Below are 22,830 nucleotides of genomic sequence, written 5' to 3' on the forward strand. Positions count from 1 at the left end.
TTTTGGGGGCCAAGTCACACTGTTACAGGCTGATACACATTATCTATATTTAAATTATTAAACTGATCAATTTATAACCTATTCTTTAAAAGTTATAAATCTGACAAATGTCCCTTGTAAGTATTTTTTTTTTAAGTATTTATCTATTCTTCTTGTTTTCATAAAAATGTTAGCAGGCACTGAGGGATTATGTTGAGGTATGAGTGTATTAAAGAAAATGTCAATGTGTTCAAATAAAAGTATTATGTTTCCTGTGTTTGTACACAGTCATGGTACAAAATCCTCATATAAGAAAAACTGTGGACTTTATGTATTCAACAAAGATTTAAAATTTATGTTTAGTAAAGCACTGAATAATTAATTCTGAAAATTGTTAAACCAGACATAATTTGCTTAACACTACACGTAACACTACAAAAAAGGACATTCTACCATGATACAAGTTCCAATTATGACTGTGAGAAAATTCATTGGAGACCATAATGTAATTGTAAGAGGACAATGGAGGTTTCTATGCATGTAATCGCACAAACTGTATCAAAGGAAAAGTATTATTTGACTGATTTGTTAATAGTGGCTAGAGACTCTATAACATTGCAGCTGGTGATCCTCCAATAAGGGTTTAATAATTTACAGGGATAATAACTGGGAATGTTAATTGGAATGACTGCAGGAAATATTCATTTACTTAGCAATGGTATGAAATCATCAGGACCATAATCTAATTAACCAAGAAAATACTGAGCACTACACACAAACACTGGTTTCCCTCAGATTTCTTTTAAAGCAGACTCATTTTCTTTAATTGTGTTCATAAGCATATACTGTATACACACTTTAAATATAATGTTTAATAACCTCAATTTAATTAAACTGATTGTACTAAGTTTTTGTTAATTGTTAAATGGCTGGAAAATATTCTAGACAATCTGAAGAGATTCACAATGTCAGAATTCTTGGAATGTCAGAATGCACTGAAACGTTTCCTCTCTTTTCCCGAACATAAAAAGCAATTATCCATTATATATTGATAATATACTTAAAAAGTAACAAGAAACTAGTAAGTAGAATATAAATAAATTGTCATGAAATCAAAACTGCATCATCTTTTCCTGGGTGTCCACCAGCTCTGCACTTGTTGCTTCATGACAGACTGCTTCTCTTGAGGACTAAAGTGTAGGATGGTAAGGATGGCCATGAGTGTCTGCTGACGTCCTTTAGAGTCCTGTAGTGTAAGAAATCTATAGATTATATTCTTGAGGTATTCCAAATTAGCACCTTCTCTGCTCTGGTCACGAATTCTTTTGTCCAGCTGTGCCCGCAACTCATCAATCTCCTCCTTGTGCCTCTCTTCACTAGCAAACACTTTTGCCTGTAGTTGATGCAAGCCTTCCTCCAGCTGATGCTTCTGTTTGCGCAAGGCAGAAATTTCTACATCATTTCGAGCCAGCTGTTCAGCATATAGCAGCAAATTGTTTTTTTGGGGGCTAGTGAGCTTCAGAGTATGAGAGATCATCTCACAGTCTTCATGCATGAAACTGCCAGTTTCGAGATCTATGTCCCCTTTAACTTCTCTTTCTGCTCCAACATCACTTACAATCAGTCCCTGGATGCTTTCGGCTCGTAACTTTTCAAGCTCAAGGTCCTTCTCTTCCAGTAACGCCATAGTGCGCTCCCTCTGCTTGTGCAGTTCTTCCTCAAGGTGCAGGAAGTTCTCTCTGTGCTGAGCCTCCAGCCTTTCCAGGTCCTGCTTATGAGCCTGATGAAGGGCAGTCAGTGCTTGTTGGTGCTTCTTAATCTCCTGGTTGTGCATCGCCATGGCCTCATCTGACTGGACACGCAGGTTGATGTACTTTTCTTTTAGTTCGGCTAGCTGGTCCCGAGCTTCCTCAAGCTCCTTGATTTGTGCGCTGTCTTTGCCATTCTTATTCTTTAGGACAACTTGCGCTCGCGTTTTATAGCGTTCAAATTCCTCCTTTAGCTGCCGCAGCTCTTGCTGATAATACTGCACTGAGACCTTCTCTGCTTCCTGCCCTACTCCTGCTCCCTCCATTATTTTCTCAATTTCCAATCTTTGTTCTGGAGATTTCTGTGCAACCAGTTGCAACAGCTTTTTCACCTTCTCTAACTTATCCTTCAGTGTGTTCACATCCAGATTTATTTCATCAATGCCTAGGTCTGACGAGGTGGTCCTGGTAGTGCTGGCCGCGATGGCTAGAGCTTTGTTCTCTGTGTCTAGCTGGAGGATATGCTCACGTAGCCTCTGAGCACTTTGCTGGTCCTTCTGCCTGGCCTTTTCACAGGCACCCAACAACCCTGACAGCTCAGAAATCCGCTCCTCTAGACTCGCCACACGTTGCTCCTCCAGCCGTGCCAGCTCCTTTAAGCAGGATTCTGCCTGATCGACCTGCACAAATTGGAAATTCAACAATAACATATGATCAAGTGTTATTAATAAGCCCCAAAGGTTTAAAGAAGAACTAGTCATACCTTTCTGATCTCCTGTTGATGCTGCTGGTTAAAGTCCACCTTAAGATCAGCAATCTCTTGCTGTAGTTCCAGCACACGCTGTTCAGGTTTGCTCCTCTCAACCTCCAGAACCTGCAGGCTCGTTCTCAAAGTTTCACATTCCTCATTAACCTGCTTCAGCCGCGCTTCATACTCCAACTCTCTGTCTTTGTTCTGCATGGTTTCTGCAAAGGTTTTCCTAGCATCCTCTAGTTTAAGTTCAACATCCTGCCTAAGGCTCCTCTCCTCCTGCAAAAGTTTCTGGAGTTCCCGAATCACGTGGCCATGGTCATGTTGCTCTTGATCGTGCTGGTGTTGCTGCATAATCACACGTGCTCTGCTCTCTGCTAGCTGCTCCTGTAAAGCCTGGAGTTCAATCTGGTGCTTGTTACGCTCTTCCTCTACCTTTTCCCGAGCCTCCTCCAACTCCTGCTTAATCTTGCGCTTATCAGCTTGGAAAGAGGCTTCCATCCGAGACTTTTCCTGTGTTACTGTGGCCAAGGAAGTGGTCAAAGTAGAGAGCTGAGACTTTAGTTGGTTCACCCGGCGGTCTAATTCTGCATTTGTTGAAGCTGCAGTTTGATCCTCAGTTGGACTGCCGCTAGAAATAATGCTATGCTCTAGTTCACTCTTGTCTGACTGCAGAAACGCAGAGGTACCCTCAACATTACCAACCTGATCCTCATCTGCTGCATCACTCTGACTGCTGCTGCTAGTCACCACACTTTCAACACCTGATTCAGCATTGTCGAGACTGTCTTCACTGTGAAGTGAACCACAATCTTTTGCAGGTTCAGTGGGCCCTGTGCATTGCACAGTCAGGACTTTCAGGCTTGCTTCCAGTGCCTCCTTCTCCTTCAGTAAACTCTTGTAGGCCTGAACAAGGTCTTTGAAGCGGGCCTGGTACTGGATGAGCTGCTTCTTTTGACTTTCAATGGTCTCAAGCAGTTCTTTTTTGCTTAGACCTCCACCGAAGCTCATACCAAATTTCTCCATGTTGAACAAAACACCCGACTCATACACACCGAGTCATTTCATAAATAAAAACAGTGACGTAGTTTTACCTGTAGAATTGAAAAGAGGAGCATTAAAACAATTCTGTAACTACAATGTTGTTTCAACATTTAATTTAAAATACTAGAATGAAGGCTGCTCGGTATCAACAAAATTTAAATCCACGGAATACAACTATGGCAACTGCTATATTTTCCAGTATAACAAACAAACTTTAAATATAATAGAAATCAATATGTTTACTGTTGTTGAAACCGGACCTTTCTTGTCATAACCATTAACTAGTCTGGCTGCTAATAAACAAAGCAAACACAGAGGACAGTTGCTCTTTACAGTCTCTGGATAATCTTTAAACGATACCTGAAAAACAACACACCTGAAAAGTTACGTCTGTTAGCTGCGTATCGACATTAGCTTACTGGAGCTTCTTCCGCTTTCTCTTCCACGGAGCTTACCGGGAAGTGACGTCAGTACGTGCCGCGCTGGACGTTGGATGGTACAGTACGTCAACGCGTCCGCCATTTCGGTGCAGGCAACACTTATACGAATAAGCTGAGGGGGCTGCGACGATTCTGTCGATGTTTCTCAACTTCAGTGGAGCGTTTTAATATTGAAGGGGGTGTATATTACAAAACTTTGTGTAGGCTATATATGTGGGATATAAATGGGTAATTGTTTAAAGCTGTGTATCCCCCCCCACTCCCTTGTCTACCGCTTATCCTGTATACAGGGTCGTGAAATTACATAACACTTCGAGGTAAACTATATTAAGTGTACAGTATAAAATGTTAATGGTTGATTAAGAGTTTGTAAAGTTCATACTTAGGAAAGATGATTGAACTCTGTACCTGATTTTTTAAATGTAATTTATTTTAGTTTGAGGTACATGCAAATTAAGGAGCATGCAATCCAGAAAAAAAATATTCTTACACAGGACAGAGCCAACCTTAACCCTTAATCCAACTTGATAATAGACACAGTATAATCAAATATGGGCAGATCATATTCGAGGTTTTTGACCTTTTCCCACTTATACCTGAAGGGCATTGAAGTCAAAATGGGTCCTGGCCTTGCTGCAAGTGATTTCCACTTGTTTGAGCCATTAAATGTGTTTCAGATGTGAGCCAGACAGTACAATCATCGCTTCAGCATACCATGGAGCACATTTTAATAGTGCTTGGATACCATCAATGTAAATAAATTTTATTTTTTAACACGTTAGTGTAGCAGGGGATTATACAGAGCAGGCATTACTAAATGGTGGACTGCAGTCCGGATTCAGACCGAGTGACAGTTCTGTCTGGACCCTAATTCATTTCTGGTAAATAAGAAGAATAATTTATGTACCAGTATCTCTTTTTCGAGGTAGATGTGGCAATATGCCTCACTCAACACAATAGTTCACCATGTATGAACAGCATGCACAGAAGAAACAAACGAAAGCGTGACACATTATGGCTTACCAAAAAAACAAAGTATATTATAACAAAAAGTAGTAATTGAAACACAACTGAGAGACAAAAAAGGGGTCACTTGAGCAAACATATCTGTAGACGGACAAGGTGAGGGCATGAAAAATATCTGAACCGAGAGCCATTTTACTTGAGCAGCATGCAAATTAAAAATTTGTTACATTTTGCCATCTAAATAAAAGGAAATAAACAAGGCCATCAAAGATCAATTAATCTGACCTTCTAAAAATTTAACTCAGTACCCTGATATAGAGAAAAAAAGGTGGGTTTTTTTACTCTCATAACTGTATTCTGTTAGTCCCAGTTCACCCTTGTATTTTTGCTATAATGTTTTATTTTTTCCAGTTTAATTTTTAACTTGTGTGAAAGACAACCTATAAGCTTTTTGAACTTTTATGACATTATATAAGGCATTAAGAACTGTCCCACTTTATTAATGATACATGTTGTATGTAACAGAGATACTAACATACATAAGTGATCCCCATGTGTGCCTATGTTTTGCAGGCAGACACCACCATAAAGGGTGGAAGTAGAAGGGTTTAGCAACCTTTAAAGGAAGCAAATCAAGTTTTTTATTGTAACGGGGTGCTAGTGTGGGCTTTAGGTAATGAGACATGTATGCAGAGGGTTAAACCTAAAGTCTTTTGATAAGGAAACCAACTCAACAGAAGGAGACAAAACAGGATCTAAACTACACCACAACTAAACCAAACAAGAGCTATACTAAGACACGGACTAATACACGACAGGCTAGACATGGACTAACTAGAACAGGCTAAACATGAATCTAAACACTACAGGCTAGACATAACAGAACATACACATAATTAAACTAGAAACAGAACCAACCAGGAGCTAGGGAAATGGCATGACACCAAGAACATGGAACTCTTCACACCCCTTTAACATAAACAGTAAATCAAAGGTATGCCCGACAATGAGCCACGGAACTAAAGACTATTTATAACCGAACTGATTTAGCTAACCTCGGTCAGGTGTGCTCCCATCACCTGATCGAGGTGCACTCTGGGAAATGAAGTCCGAAACCAAGCTAAAACACGAGGGGAAACAAAATGGAGTCCGGGAGCATGGCGCCATCTGGTGTTCAACTGTAACACTTATAGGACCTTCATCTGGAATACTTTGACTGGTCACCGTCTACAGGATCAGTGGAATGGAAGCTCAGTTATGTTTATAATATAAGGTGGTTTGTAAACTGCAGGTCTTCACTGTCTTTACAATTAAGCAAATCTATGTGACTATTACTACTACTACTACTAATAATAATAATAGCATTAATAGCTAAACAGTTTTGAACTTTTAACCCTGTATTATGGTTAAAGAAACAAACTAAATTCAGTATATTTAGTGAGTTACTAGTTGAGCTGTGTTATTACTAATAATATCGAATATTATTAGTGTGTAGAGTAATGTGTGGCAGCTTTTTTTTTCATTACTTTTTTCCTCTAAACAAAACTTAAACTGCAATGACTATAGAACATACAAAATGTACGGGGAAAAAAACAAGACAAACAGACCTTGTTTAAAAAAAAAAAAAATCTTTATTAACACTGCACTTATTTTTGCATCTGCAGGATATACTGTACATGATTGTCATCTGCAGTCACACAGGCATTAAAGAGGTGTGAAATACATAGCCTTACGCTGTACAGCAGTGAAACAAACAAATTTTTTTTCTTAAGGCATTTTAACCAACTCATAGTACAGCATGGCAAGTTAGCTTATGTTTACACGAGTGTAAATATAATGCTGGAAACCTTTTCTATGAGGTCCTTATTTGGACCCACAGTGGATTATGTAATAATGGTTAAAAGTAGAACTGGGATGCATTATTATATAAATGTGAAAATTATTTTTATTAATCAAATTCGCTTGAACCTTTTGTAGTGAGGAGTGTATAAATATGTGTAAATAAGACATGCTCCAGCTTCCACATTAGTGTTTCTGCTCTTGACGACAGTAGAAGGAAAAACAGTGCAACAGTTTAACTTCAAACTGAAGCCTTCATGTATTTGGAATGACAGGCTCATGCTTCACATGCTGCTTAACAGACAAGGATTGAGGCGATAGTGAATATATTTAAGGCATACATATATATTGAGCATTAAAGGCTTTTTTCACATTGGCTCAGATCCATGCACTCCTTTTCACACTTTCAAAAAGCTCCTTCACACGATGCAGTTCCTCTTTCAGTCCACAAGGGGCATCATTTTGCTCTAAATGTTGTTCAATCTGTAAAAAAGGCAAACAACAAACATCATAAGGAGATCAGTACCTGCTGCAGCAACAGTATATATATGACCACATATATATTTATCTGTTACACATTAAACAGACTGATTTGTTTCTTTAATCATTTCTTTCCTGCCTTCGCAGTGCATCTAATTTAGGATGGAAAAGCAACACATAATCTGCCATAGGTACAATAATTTGTGTCATGTTGAAACAGTATGTTTGAAGAAAGGCTTAAGGTAACAGAGGGGTAGGCAGTAAAATATTGACTACCTTTATCTTTTCAGGCTTGGAAAAGTTCAGATAATGAGTCATCATACTATTTTTATTAACTGTCACTAACTGATTTTATTTACTTTTTACATACTTAAGTTTAATTTTATCTGTTTTCATTTTATGTTGTTTTATCATTGTAAAGCACTTTATTTAACTTTGGTTGTTTTTTTAAATGTGGTATAAATAAATTTGACTTGATTAGACATTAATAGACTTTTTTATATATTGAATAAATATACAGTTGAAACCAGATATTTACATAAACTTCAGGAGGAAAAAAACACAAACTATGTTTCTTTACTGTCAGAGATTAAATCAGAGTAAACTTTTTCTGTTTTAGATACTGAAACTGTTTCACTTGGGCCAAACGTTTCAGGTATCCTTCCACAAGCTTTCTACAATAGTTTGATGGAAATGTGACCCACTCCTCTTGACAGAACTGGTGTAACTGGGTTAGGTTTGTAGGCCTTCTTGCTCGCACTCAACTTTTCAGTGCTGCCAACTAATTTTCTATGGGATTGAGTTCAGGGCTTTGTGATGGCCACTTCAATACCTTAACTAATTTGGAGATATGCTTGGGGTCATTGTCCATTTGGAAGACCCAATTTCCGCCCAAGCTTTAACTTCCTGCCTGATGTCTTCAGATGTTGTGTATCCACATAATTTTCTTTTCTCATAATGCTATCTATTTTCTGAAGTGTACAAGTCCCTTCTGCAGATACCACAACATCATACTACCACCTCCATACTTCACAAGCTTTTCCAAATATACCATTTATCATTATGACCGAACAGTTAAATTTTTGTTTTGTCAGACCACAGGACAGAAATTAAGGCATTTATGTCTTCATGTGCAGTTGCAAACTGTAGTCTGGCTTTTTTCTCTTGTGGTTTTGATGTAATGGCTTTTTCCTCCCAGGGTAACTTTCACCTCATGGTGGTATAGGACTCGTTTTACTATGACACTATTAAAACCAGTTACAGCCAGCATCTTCACAAGGTTTTTTGCTCTCTTTTGCTTTTCTTTTTGTTTAAAGACACAATAAACTTACATATACAAGTGTATGTATACTTTTAATAAAAGTGTTAAAAATACATAAAATATGTTAATGTTTATTGATATAAAACAAAAAAAGTTTACTTTTATTTAATGTTTGACAGTAAAAAAAGGTTTTGTTTTTTTTTCTAAAGTGTTTGTATATATCTGGTCTGAACTGCAGCATATAAATACTATATAAAAACATAAGTATATTCAGAGACTTATCTCTGAGTGCTCACACTCAAGCACAGAGTAAACGCAATAAAAAAATAATTTCTTATCTTTCTCAAGTCAAAACTCTTACTGACAGTTGAAAACAAGAGCCAAATGTATTAGATTTTCTTTTTTGGTGGGGTTTGTTAAATTAACTAACAAAAACTTTTCAGGACAAACTATAGCCCCTGAATACCTAATCAAATTCATATGTTTCAAACAGATAAAACTGTGTTTGTCTAGGTGTGTATTAGTGTGTGTGTGTTTGTGTGTGTGATGTGTGGTTAACAAAACTGAAGATCAGAGTGCACTGCCGGAAATAAACAGTAGGTTTCATAAGACATCATGCTTATAGGTACCACAGCACATATATCCGATAAGTCAAAAAAAGAACGACAGTTGACAAAACTGAAAAAAAATATAACTATGGATTAAAGAAACTGATAAAAAATAAATCAGTCAAAAAAAATGACTGTGTTATATACCTCGCTGAAATAGCGCTTCATGTACTTGTATAGCTCTCGCAGTGCTGCAGATTCATTGAACTCATTCTCATGTTTCTGGATCACATGAAACATATAATAGTACATGTTAGCACAAAAATAACATTTTTCCAATTAGCTTTTTGCATGTGTGTTGCAGACCTTTGACTCTTCTTGCAGAAACACTTTAAAGTCCTGACTGCTGGCAGACGGCTGATCCCTCACCAGCTTGTAGTACATCTTCACTTCCTGTTTATATTGAGGAATGTCTTTTGCATATAGAAGCTTATTGGTTGGTGCATGCTGTGTTGACAAAAAGATGGAAAGAAACAAGAAGGATTTCATCATGCTAAAAGGTTCATTTCTATTATGCAGGCTTCTACAGTTCAATATAATGGCTTTACATGGAATTTGCATTAGTCCTTAATACCATAACACTATCTTATGAGCTCTCCTTTTTGTCAACTGCTGTTTTGTATAGTGTGTATAGCAGCATTAAGCAAAATTCCTGCAAGAGGGTGTAAGAAAAAAGTGCAAAAGGAAGCTCTGTGAGGATGGGAAAGGAATTCTTGGTTTCTAGGGGCTAATAAAACTATATTGCAAAAATGTCATTGACAGACATTGACTGATGTTGCAACACAAAGTGTATGGAAAAGAAAGAAACGTCTCTATGTATCCTCTAAGAAAGCAAACAGAGTTTTCAAGGTTATGAATAAGGAAGCCTAAGGCCTTGTTCACACGGGCGTTAAAATCGAGCGTTTTTTTTTTTTTGCGTTCGTAGCGCCCGGTGAGCGCGGATCAAGCGGCGAGTGTTTTCTACACATAGGAGTCAATGAAAGTGTTTACACGGGCTTTGGTGACGTGCGTTTGTCCAGCTCAAGGCCTAAGAGGCAAAATGCACATTTGTAGCATTTTAGAAAAACAAACTACTTAAAAACCAGCGGCTTGCAACGGCAAAAAAAGGGGAAAACATTGGGCCATACCCACTTGATTTTAACAGACAGAACTCACTCTGCCTTTTGTCTAGTGAAATGTTTTTGACAAAATGTTTTTGAAAAGCAATCAGGGTGTGTAGGACCTGCTTCTGCATCACTATGCAGCTTTTCATCCTCTAAATATGTAAACTAGCTATATACAGTGTACTGTATATGGTTGTCACAAACACAGTTTCAAAAGTTAATACTTAGGCCCTGTTCACACGGGCCATGAAGCTAATCGGGAGGACCGGGAGAATTCCCGGTGGGCCGGTCCGTTTTTTGGCCGCGAGGGCCGGTGTCCCCAGCTACCTGCACTCACAGCAGTCGCACTTTTTATTTATTTTTTTCCCCATAATCTCACTCTTTTTATTTATTATTTTACCGCAGCTCCACTTTTTTTATTCATGTTCTCGCAGCCCTATGAGCAGAATGCAGCCTGCAGGTTAATGATATCATGAGCCCATCACATGGTAGGATTGTCATTGAGTGAATATAAAAATTAGAATTAATATTAATGAATATTACACCTGTTCAATGAAAAAAGCCTTGAGATAATTAATGACATCAGATGATTTACTACATTAATAAAGCTGATTTAGCTTGATCAGAAAGCTAAAAAGGGGAAATCTGTGGTGAGAAATATGACCATTTTAAAAATTTAATTTAGTGTCAGACGCACACTGAAAAAAGTGAAACTGCTGTGTCATCGATACAAAGTACGTTTCTATTTCCTATACGAAACTGATATTTTACGTTGCTTAAAAGCAAACATCGAAGCCCCTGTTTAAACTTAAATGCATCTGTTCACTCAAAGGACATTTGTGCTTCAAACCAAAAGTTTGCCGTGTCACGTGACCTCATGACGTAGTATTATCGCGGACTGAATCACGTTCTGCTGGCGGCCATAGTTTTTCAAAGAAAACAATAGGTAAGAAAGCAAACTTATGTCATTTCTATGTTAATTGTATCACTTCCATGAGCAAATTTATAATTTATGTCAGGAACAACTACTTTGTAGATTGAGTTTTGCGTCTGTGTTTGCTAGATTGCATTTTTTGTCCGTTTTTACTAGCTAAAAACACCTATATTACCTACAGTAGCATTAGCGAACTAACGCGTTACTTTCAAAAACACCGGAGTTTCTACGCTAAGTCGGCTGTACCGAATAAAATAAAATTAATTATATTTAGATACCGTGAAAAATTAATAGGAAAGTGACCTAAACACAGAACAAGCCAGTTTGAGGTGAGTGCTGTTTGTAGTATACTTATAGTTATGTTTAAAACCTTCTGGACTTGCTAACGTGTAAGTAATGTAATATCGCTAAAACTATATTCCCTCGTATGAAACAGGGCATTAGCACATGTCCCTGACATACTGGTAACACTTTATGACACGTTTTTAAGGTTATCAGTATATAAATACTGGCAGCAATTTTTGACACGTTGATTTAACATTACTACAAGTACAACAGGCCAACTGATTAAATTAACCATGTAAATTAAATGTGAAATAAAACTCAAAACAGTAAATTTTTTATATATACAATTATATAAAAACTTCCTATTTGCTTGGTAGTATTAGGTTGGATTAATGGTCAGAGCACTGTCCCACTTTCAGCTAGTGTTTACACAGACCAACAAGCTGAGGTTAGCCATTACTGTGTCATGATGTTTAAAAGTAAACATTAAATCTTTATTAACTTTTGTGTTTACAGGTCCGTTAGCTTTTCTGGAAGGGCATTACTTTACCCATACTGCAGAAATTAAGTCCTAAAATGCACAAATAAAAACATTATGTGGATAAATTTTGAAATGGAAATGATACAATAGAATTGCCGTAAATTTACTAAATGTCAGTGTGATCTAAATATCCTAAAATAAACTCCCTGAAAATGACGAAGCACTGAAAATTAGTAGTTGAATTATCTGATAATATCAGAGAATAATTTTAATTATCCTGCGAAACTGAATTATGTTCATGGGTTTATTGTATTATAAGCAACAGAATGCAGTTATTTTAAAGGTGTGTGGGGGGGGTGATTGTTTCTATACATACTGTAATTAAGATTTGCTACGAATTTTTTTTGTTCAGTTTTTTTTTTTTAGATCAGTAATGAGTTTCTGAGAATTATAACTGCTCCACTTCAAGCAATATTGCTGGTTTCCTTGAACAAGCAACACTACAAACTCATTGAGATCATCAGAAACAAGGAAGGAATGGTCAGAGAGAAGACCAAAGATATCTTCAAGTTCTTGATCTGGTATGTACTTGCTCAAAAAAGCAGAAATTAGCTTGGTGTCATATTATATATATATATATATATATATATAGGTCCAGGTGGCGGCTTTGGTGGTGCTCAGGTTTGAACCTGTGAGCTTCCAATCAGTATACTTTTTACAATCAGTAGTTTTTTTGCACTTATATGGAGCATTAATTTATTTTTACATGCATACATCAGACACTGTTTTGCCAAGTAGAGCAACTTGTTTAACAAATGTCCTTTCTTTTATTAGGTTTTTCAGAAAGATGACGCTCAGGCAGAAATAACCCTGTTTGTCCTAAGGGAGGAAGAAGACTGTCTTTAGCCACCACATGAAATCAGATTTCTAAAGAAAAAAGATTTAATTTTTTCTTTAGAACACATAATTGATTGTTTGCTTCAGTTGCACTACCAGGGACTGAAATGCTCCAGCTTTTCATGCTGAGCTAGTCAAAATGACCACAGCCAAGTCAAATTGCCTTTTGTGCCATTGGGAAGGTGATTAGCTTTACATAATTTAGTTTAAAAATTATTTTTAGGAGGGGATGATCCTATTCCAACTCTGTTGGGTTTTTTTTCTGACATGTTGGTATGATATATTTTCTTTGGATGTTAAAATTGTTAATACATCCGGATAAAATAAAAACTGTGTTTGTCTTCATTTCAGGCTGCAGATTCTTAAAAGACAAAGTATTTGTGTTTAGTTACATTTTCTTATATGTTGACCTTTAGTCTTTGGTATGTTTTAATTGAGCCTACTACATTTATGTATGTATATATTCACTAAAATACTGCAAAATATTTGTAGTTTGTGTATGTGTTTACCTTGCCCAACTGATGATCTGCAAGGGAGAAGGAGTCCATAAAGGCTTGTGCTATGACAGACAGGCAGGCATCCATATGAGGTGTCTTCTCAAGGTCACTGAACACAAAGTTGGGGTTCTTCAAAATGTTCACCCAGAAGCGCAGGGGCAGGCTGTGAGGGAAGGGAGCACTGTGGTTACATCAACAGTAACATGCAAACTGAGAATTTGTTTATTTTTTTATTACCCAGGTTTAGCTGAAGGTTTATATTGTAAACAAATATAGCACTGATTTCAGGTCCTATTTTAGTCCACAGTTCACTGTGGCCCAACCTAAGAAAACTGCAGAACATAACACTAGTAGACTGCATTCCTATTTTTTACTTCTTGCATGCCATGGTAGTGGACAATATAAACTCATGCAACCCACCACCGCACAGTTAGCCAGAAGTGGTGATGTATAAAACCTGATCAACCCTTTCTTAGTGCTCACATGCCTGAACAATACAACAAAATAAAAGTGATTAATGATGCAATGTCCAAAGATTCTTCTTCTTCTTATTATTATTATTATTATTATTAGTAGTAGTAGGAGTATTATTAAACAACTATTTTCCATAGAAATATATTTTTAATACTAGGTGCTAAATCACAGGGAGTTCTAATGATGATGCATGTATACAGTATATCTTATATGGAATATCTTGTATAGAATATATGATATATTCTATATATGTTCAAAACCTGTACCTGTTTGTTTTCCAGATGTGAAGAACATCTGGATCCATGATCTTTTTCTTCTCAGCTTGTGAATCAAGGAAATCAAAGAAGTATTTGACTGCTGGTGGAGCTTTGTTATTGGGCATTCCCCAAATATTCCGAAAGAGTGACTCAACAAAGGAATGTACTGCCACCTGATAGGAGTATTAAAGTATTACTGGCTAATCATGTCTGAATATTAAAGCATAAAGCAAAAGTACTTCTTGCATGAATAAAAATATATGTAATGATATTAAATAAATAATAGTATTGTAAATACACAGTATTTTGCTTAAAATGTTGACTCTAAATTGTGCTATACAGTGAGTTGGTGGAAGAAGCACACAGAGGAAGTAAAATTGTTTTCCATTGTTATAGATTCAGAAATGTCTTAAGTACTGAATTTCTACACCTATAATAGTTCTAACAGAATAGCATTCGCATTAAGTTATGGAACATATGACAAAATGTAATATTCAAATTCCTTTCCTATGAACAAGAGTCACATAAATGTTTAACTACATAGTCATTCTACTGCCTTTGTTCAGGACCTGCACAGCTGATAAAACTCATCACTCTTGACCATGACCTCACACAGGCAACCAATAAAAGCACTTTAATTTAGATTTTCTGCATCATCAGATAGAGTGCTTTGATATATATAGCAGCCACTATAGCCAAGTTTTGTCTAGATTTCAATTTTAAATAAGATAATCATATTGGTCCAAATTAAAACTTTAGCTGTGACTTTTTGATTAAATTTCCATTCTAACACTTTTTCTATAATCCCACCTTAGTAGAAAGTAATTTGGTGAGATAAATCTCTTTGAGCTTCAGTTTCTTTCTCTCAGGGTGTTCGCTTTGATCTGCGTCGATGTCTGGGTCAATCTGCAGACAACAGAAACATTGATTAAACTAATATTCGTTAAAAATTTCCCCAATTTTTTTGAAGCTAAACTATTTAATGCTACTTTTACGTATTTACCCAAGCTCCATACGAAAGGTCAGTTTGAAGCCAGATGTAACTGTACATGGTCAGTAAATGAGAACAGTTTGTATGTTAATGTGTTATTTATAATAATGTATTATTACTTTGTACCCCGCTTGATCAGAATAAAAATGACTTGCGGTAAAGTTATTCTTTTTACTCCAAATGCAGTTTAAAGGTCCAAAATTTAATTCTTCTTAATCAAGTTAGCAAAGGTCACAGAGCTCCCCCTAAGTCTGTCTGTAAACACTACAGCTTAAATAACCTTTACATAATGCGTTATTAAAGCTCTATTTCACTATAAAAAATTAAATAAAATCTGCTTTTTATTGTCTTTGTAAATAAGCTACTGCTAAGCACTGCCACAGGGTAGCAGAACTGAAGAATGAACCAGGGGAGAGTATCTTCTTATATGAATGACTACAGGTCTATAGCTCTAACATCTGTGATCCTTTTAACAACTTGTTTTGGAACATCACAGAGCAGCTATTAGATCCCCTTTAGTTTGCGTACCAAGCAAACAGGTCAGTGGATGACACAGTTAACATGGGACTACACTACATCCTCACATTAACACGATAATCCCCGGCATCCTTTCCTCTGAACCACTACAGCTTACTGTACCTCCTGTACTTTCCTGTTTTATACTGCAGTCATCAAGTCTGTCCTGTGCTCATCTATCACTGTCTGGTTTGAAGCAGCCAGAAAAACAGGACAGAAACAGACTGCAGAAAACATTAAAAATTGCGAGAAAAAATAAATAATTGGAGCTCCCCTGCCTCCTCTCAATGACTTGTACTCTATGAGAACCAGGAAACAGACAGGAAAAATCTCTACAGACCCCTCACACCCAGGACACAACCATTTTCACCTCCTCCCTTCTGGCCTCCCTTCGCTAAGTCTGCACACCAAAACTGTCAGATACAGGAAAAGTTTCTTTCCGCAAGCTATGTAATGCATAAGCATGTAGCCCTCATTAACAGTTGAACTGGATCTTACAGTCGTCTTTAAATTATTGTTATTAGCACAATTTGAACATCCTGTATCATACTGTATATTGTGTAAAAGCACCACCATGCCTCCAACAAATTCCCTACATGCACATAACATCAGTACTACTTGCTTTTTTGGCACCTAGTATAGTACATATAATGCTCACAGGGCTACTTGCCCTACCTTACAATCACTTTATGTACACTCTACTGGGGTCAGGGGTAGCTTAGGGGTTAAGGCATTGGACTACAGTTCGGAAGTCGCAGGTTTAAATCTCATGACCACCACATTGTCCCTGCAGAACCCTTGAGCAAGGCCCTTAACCCTCAACTGCTCAGATGTATACAGTAGTACGATAAAAATGTAAATTGCTCTGGATAAGGGTGTCTGCCAAATGCCTAAATGTACTGCACATACTCAGGATCCCCCCACCTTATTTAATCTGTAAAATTACTGAATGTTGTGTATTTACATTAAAAAATTACAAAGAAATTACTGTGAACAGTGTTTTTATGTTAGTCTGTACTCTGAGAACTACAAACAGCTGAAACCAAATTCCGTGTGAGTGTCAACAAATAAAATTTAACAGACAACACAAACATTTACAACATTTTGTCTCATCTCTTAACCTTTTATCATACAGTAACTTTGTGTAATGAAAAACACTTTACATGCATGTACACACAAGCACACAGACAGACACAAATGTATACACAGAATGTATGTAAATATATACACACATACACATTCATCCACACATATGCGTGCATACACAAAAGGCACAGTTGTTCAGTATTACAGTATGACTCACCAAGTGGAAGTATTTTGTAGTAAAGTTCTGATCATCTGTAACAATAAAATAAATAAGGCCTTAAATACTTACGATAAATATTAATTACTTCCAAGAAACAATCCGTTTCAATTTTTATTTATTTGCACAGCACTTTTAACAATGGAATCATCAGAAAGTAGCTTTACAGAAACATACAAACAGTAAAGTATTTTTTACACACACACACACACACACACATATATATATATATATATATATATATATATATATACACTCGACAAAAATATAAACGCAACACCTTTGTTTCTGCTCCGATTTTTCATGAAATGGACTTAAAGATCCAAAATTAATTCCAGATACACAATATTACCGTTTCTTTCAAACATTGTTAACAAATCAGTCTAAATGTGTGATAGTGTGATAGTGAGCACTTCTGCTTTGCTGAGATAATCCATCCCACCCTGGTTACACGTGGTCTGCGGTTGTGAGGCCGGTTGGATGTACTGCCATATTCTCTGAAACGCCTTTGGAGACAGCTTATGGTGGAGAAATGAACATTCAATGCACAAACAACAGATCTGGTTGACATTCCTGCTGTCAGCATGCCAATTGCACGCTCCCTCAATGCTTGTGGCATCTGTGGCATTTTGCTGTGAGACAAAACTGCACATTCCAGGGTGGCCTTTTATTGTGGGCAGTATCAGGTACACCTGTGCACTACTCATGATGTCAGATCAGCATCTTGATGTGGCACACCTGTGAGGTGGGATGGATTATCTCAGAAAAGCAGAAGTGCTCACTATCACACATTTAGACTGATTTGTGTACAATGTTTGAGAGAAATGGTAATATTGTGTATCTGGAATGAATTTTAGATCTTTAAGTCCATCTCATGAAAAATCGGAGCAGAAACAAGGGTGTTGCGTTTATATTTTTGTTGAGTGTATATATATATATATATTTTTTTTTTTTTTTATTTATTTTTTTTTTATTTGTATTATTATAATTTTTTTTGTATGTATGTGTTTGCTCTTTAGAAAGATAGATTTTGGTATCCGTAGATTAGTAGTGTATGTTTCAGAATATATATTCCCCCCAAAACATTTGCCTCACATAAGTAAATATGGTTAGTGTAATGCATAAGCATGTAGTCCAAAAGAATATACAGAAAGCCACTTACATGTAAAGTTAGTCTCAGTCAGTAATCCTTAAATATAATTATATAATAGTCCTATAGAAATATTTAAAAAATATGTACTATATTGATCTAGTCTATTCCTGACCAGAAGGATTCAGTTTTAGGCCCACTGCCTTTTTCCCTTTACATGCTTCCTCCGGGCAACATAATCCGTAAACATAGTATTAGTTTTCATTGTTATGCTGACAACACACAGTTATATGTCTCAGCAAAACCAGATGAGAAAAACCAGCTTACTAAAGTTGAGCAATGTGTGCAGGACATAAGAGATTAAAGAAGTACCGCGTATTATGAAAACTACAGCTGGGGGCAGAGCTTTCACTTACAAAGCCCCAAAAATTATGGAATAGTCTTCCAAATAATGTCTCACAGTCTCAGTGTTTAAGTCCAGGCCGAGAACCTATTCATTTAATTAAGCATTTTTATAAATAGATTTGTCTTGGGTAAAGGAGCAGATCTGGGGGACTCATGGACGTAGAGTATTATGGTGAACTGGTATGTTTAAATGCTGTCTTCCTCACTCTCATTGATCACTCAGGTTTGCTGACGGTGAGGTGATTGTTTGCTTTACATCTCAGGGAGCCCTCATGTCTGTGTTTCCTTCTGGCTCTCCCCTTTAGTTATGCTGTCATAGTTAGTCCTGCCGGAGTCTCTGCTTGCACTCTATACTAAATATACATTCACATTATACACTATGTGACTGCGACCACACCTAACTGTTATCTCTCCTCTTCTGCTCTCCCCTCTTCTGTTCTCTCTCTTCCCCTTTCTCTCTTCCCTCTCTCCCCCTCTCTCTCTTCGCTCTCTCTGTCGAGCTACACATGTCGTTCCTGAGCTGCCAGTGATCCAGACTCCCTCTGCCCTCTGGACCTGTCTGACCCATTCTGGTGCCCCGCTTCTGGTTGGAGATCTTGTCACATGGATGCCCCTTGTGTCTCTTTGGGATGCGTCTGGTGTCTGGGGATGGTTTCACTCTACCATGAAGACGGTTCTGGCCCCGACTGGTTTTGACAGCTGTTTCTCTGAGGACTTGACTTGGCTGCAGTTGCTCGATAGTTCAAGACTGGAACTTCCTACAAGTCTATCTGAGTCTCCAATAACTACCCTGACTTTATATTGACATTAATTAAGGTTTTTTCCTATTACTATCTCAACGAGTTTTTCCTTGCCACTGTCGCCCGTGGCTTGTTCACCAGGGACAATCTGATCATTTTGATTTATGCACACTTACATTTCATACAGACTTAAATAATTCTTTTGATTGTGTAAAGCTGCTTTGCAAAAATTACAATTGTTAAAAGCGCTATACAAATAAAATTGAATTGAATTGAAAGGATCAGAAGTAAGACATCCTGCAAAAATTAACTTAGCTTCCGGAGGATTCTCAGAATAATAAGTGTTAAAAGTTTGCCTGAAATAAATTGTCATCAGCCTTTTCATAACATGACGGTCTGCTTTTAAAGGTTATTTAGGCACACAATGCGTCACATGTGTATCAGTCAGCATAGAAAGGCCCATAGTCAACATGAGAGCAAAATAAGGAAGAAGCCTCTTCCCTTTAGAATAAAGGAACAGGTGATTTGAGAGGCATTATGTTTCAAACAAATTTAAAAACATTTAAACAAAAAGCCTTTTGTATAAACAATTAAGCATGGTGATTCATAATAGCACAGTGTTTAAAGCAGTGCCTTGCAAAAGAATTTATAGAAAATGTAGGAAGTATTGATTTAGAAGTAGAATCAACTCAGCATCACACAAGAACAAGAACTGAGCCTTTGTTTAAAATAGTGCCCTAATAGCAAAAGTATATGATAAGTTGTTATTCTCGATGTAAATTTTTATACTATACCAAGCCTGGCCTTTGCGAAAGCTTACACTCACCTTTCAAACTTGTCTGTGGACTAAGAGGGGCATGCACCTTTTTGGTGATTACTTTAATGGAAGCTCCATCAGGGATCTGTGAAATAAAACAAGATGATGCATTGACACAAAATGCATCAGGTACTTCATGTTTAACTTACTAATAGTCTTTTTTAAATACGTTCCAAAATATTTTATTCAATACTTTGTGGGCTATTTGAATCTATTTGTGTAATCTTCCCTCAGCTCAGTCCATATTAGAAACTCATTCTAAGCAATGTATTTAATACTTACGTCATAATGCTTTAGAGTGTTCAGCATAGTCACCTCCCCCTGCACCTCAGAGCTTCCATCTACTTCCTCCAGTGGCATATAACTTCCTTCCTTTATATATTCTTTCATTCAATAAGAACAAAAACAGAAAACTATGTAAGTACATTAACCTCAAATGACTGCTATATTTTCTGTAATGAAAACATACTGTGTAGGCAAACATCAACCTCACCCTGACCCTCACCAACTCAATACTTGCTTAGACATTACTTTAATGGGTATTTGAGTCAAACATTTCACTGTGTAACTAGCAGAAAACACTTATGAGAGTAAAATCTACCTTAATTTCTCTATATAATCTCCTGGTATTCTAAGCGTTTCTCTAGTGCTTGGACATCATCAAGGTAGGCAGTTTCTCAGTGCGCCTGAGACATGATCAAAGTTGTTGCTTTAACAACAAGTGTGAAAAAGTGTTGGAGTGAAGTCAAGACTGTACAGGGGATGTGGCAAAAACTTCCATTTGAGTTTCTGTAATGTGCATGTGGTTTTGGTGAATGATTGTTTGTACACTTCCCACTAATAGATGTGCCTCTTCTGCAAGTTGGTGACAAGCCATCCGTCAATTTCATTCGCCCACCGTCATTTATGTAAATGTCATTTTCACACCTTCATTCATTAAAGTTCAGTTATGTAAAAACACTAATCTAGATTGTCACTTTTGGATGTACATTTCATTAATGCATATACAATGGTGTAAAAAAGAGTTTGCCCCTTACTGGTTTCCTATTTTTTTTGCATGTTTGTCACACTAATGTTTTAGAACATCAAACAAATTTAAATATTAGTAAAACATAACACATAAAACATAACACATCATGACACATCACATAACACATAAAACATAACACATCATGCAGTTTTTAAATGAAGGTTTTTATTATTAAGGAAAGACAAAATCCAAAACTATAAAGCCCTGTTTGAAAAAGTGTTTGTGCACTAAACCTAATAACTAAATGCGCCACCCTTAGCAGTAACAACTGCAATCAGGTGTTTTTGATACCTTGCAATGAGTCTGTTACATTGCTGTGGAGAAATTTTGGCCCACTCATCTTTGCAGAATTGTTGTAATTCAGCCACATTGGTGGGTTTTCGAGGATGAACCACCTTTTTTAAAGGTCATGCCACAGCATCCTAATCGAATTCATGTCATGACTTTGACTAGGTGACTTTGACTTCATATTCAAATTAAACTAAAATAAACCAGAATTCCTTTATGTTGTTCTTTTTTTGGGGGGGGTGAGGGGGGGGGGATTTTTTTCCCTTGATAATAAAAACCTGTATTTAAAAAAATACATGATGTGTTCACGTGTGTTATCATTGACTAATATTTAAATTAGTTTGATGATCTGAAACATTAAAGTGTGACAAACATGCACATCTGTTTTAAATAAAGACTAAAGTAAAGCAAAACTAACAGCTTCACTTTTCCTAATACAAGTAAGGAGATATGAAAGTGTAATAGGTTGTGAAACTAAATTGGAAATCAGTGAACAAATGCAGCAATTTCCCCTCTCAGCATAAGATTCTACTACCAAAGGCATTCTGTTAAATTTCACAATTTATGGTCAAGGAGTTTCGTTTTTAATTATGGAACAGACTTTCTCTTAAGTGCATAAGTATTTACTCATTTGCACTCCTCTTAACGTTTTGTAGTGTCATTCACTCTGTGGCTGGTAAACCCCTGAATTTTGGTGCAACCAGTTATGAAAGTTTTATGATGTGGGTGATGTGAAAGATGTGGCTTTTGAATGAAATCATTGTATGATTTTCTCAGCCTTTTCAGTGAAAAAATACTTATACTTATGCATGGCACTGTAAAGTATGTGTGTTCTTTCTTAAGATCAAAAGTCAGAATTACTGGTAGATATACATACTGACCAATGCCGATGTCTCTGAGTTGTTGAGTATATCGAAAGCCAAACTTGCGCTGAAAGGTTTGGAGGATTTTGTCCTTCACTTGTTCTATCGTATCACATGTCAAAACGTTAACGTCCAGTGGCTCACTCACTTCTCCTTCCATCCCCACAGCAAACAGCACCTTCAACTTCTATAACAGGCAGGAGAAGAAGGTACAAAATTAGCACTTACAATAACTATATTTGTACATTATACAAATAAACACACATTAGACCGAGGCTTTGGGAAGTAATTCACAGACAATTTCAATATTAATGACTATATATGTAATTCAATATATGTAACACAATTTAGCTCTTAATCATAAATTAGCTCATTTTCACTAATTACCACATAAATAACCACATGTATGCCCTAGATTTCTGTAAAATGCACTGGCTTAAACTTAAACTTTAACATTAAAAGAAAACCTTTTAACCTTTAAAACCCAGGCAGCACACATATGTGCCAGCAACTCAGCACAGGTCAATGGCGATAAAAAAAAATATATATATATACTTAGCAAAAAAAGAAACGTCCCTTTTTCCCTTATTTCAACAAAAATGTTGTAAAAATCCAAATAACTTTACAGATCTTCATTGTAAAGGGTTTAAACAATGTTTTCCATGCATGTTCAATTAACCATAATCAATTAATTAACATGCACCTGTGGAATGGTCGTTAAGACCTTAACAGCTTACAGAAAG

At 36.7% G+C, this 22,830-nt stretch overlaps 2 protein-coding genes across 2 annotated transcripts in view; both read right to left on the minus strand.

Annotated features, from left to right (window-relative positions):
• Positions 1–90: 90 nt before the first annotated feature.
• Positions 91–3,972, minus strand: gcc1 (GRIP and coiled-coil domain containing 1). Its single transcript, XM_053477175.1, has 3 exons — positions 3,899–3,972; positions 2,491–3,572; positions 91–2,407 (listed from the first exon to the last, which is right to left on the minus strand). The coding sequence occupies exons 2-3, from the start codon at positions 3,502–3,504 to the stop codon at positions 1,103–1,105; spliced, it is 2,319 nt and encodes a 772-aa protein (XP_053333150.1). The 5' UTR covers positions 3,505–3,572; positions 3,899–3,972; the 3' UTR covers positions 91–1,102.
• Positions 3,973–6,720: 2,748 nt separating this feature from the next.
• Positions 6,721–22,830, minus strand: part of plxnc1 (plexin C1) — a 54,361-nt gene continuing 38,251 nt past the window's right edge. Inside the window, exons 22-31 of the mRNA XM_053485799.1 lie at positions 22,106–22,274; positions 20,189–20,289; positions 19,916–19,991; positions 16,855–16,889; positions 14,855–14,950; positions 14,054–14,217; positions 13,326–13,476; positions 9,423–9,563; positions 9,264–9,338; positions 6,721–7,250 (exon numbers count right to left, since the gene is read on the minus strand). Of these exons, the coding sequence (XP_053341774.1) occupies positions 7,146–7,250; positions 9,264–9,338; positions 9,423–9,563; positions 13,326–13,476; positions 14,054–14,217; positions 14,855–14,950; positions 16,855–16,889; positions 19,916–19,991; positions 20,189–20,289; positions 22,106–22,274 (1,113 nt within the window). The 3' untranslated portion in view covers positions 6,721–7,145. The remainder of the gene's footprint in view (positions 7,251–9,263; positions 9,339–9,422; positions 9,564–13,325; positions 13,477–14,053; positions 14,218–14,854; positions 14,951–16,854; positions 16,890–19,915; positions 19,992–20,188; positions 20,290–22,105; positions 22,275–22,830) is intronic.

Source organism: Clarias gariepinus, chromosome 2 (assembly GCF_024256425.1).
Source record: "Clarias gariepinus isolate MV-2021 ecotype Netherlands chromosome 2, CGAR_prim_01v2, whole genome shotgun sequence".
NCBI lineage: Eukaryota > Metazoa > Chordata > Actinopteri > Siluriformes > Clariidae > Clarias > Clarias gariepinus.

Coding starts and splice junctions, on each gene's coding strand:
- gcc1 (XM_053477175.1), bottom strand. CDS start 3,504: ATGGAGAAATTTGGTATGAGCTTCGGTGGAGGTCTAAGCAAAAAAGAA. Junction 2,408..2,490: donor ATCAACAGGAGATCAGAAAG/GTATGACTAGTT, acceptor CAATTTGTGCAG/GTCGATCAGGCAGAATCCTG.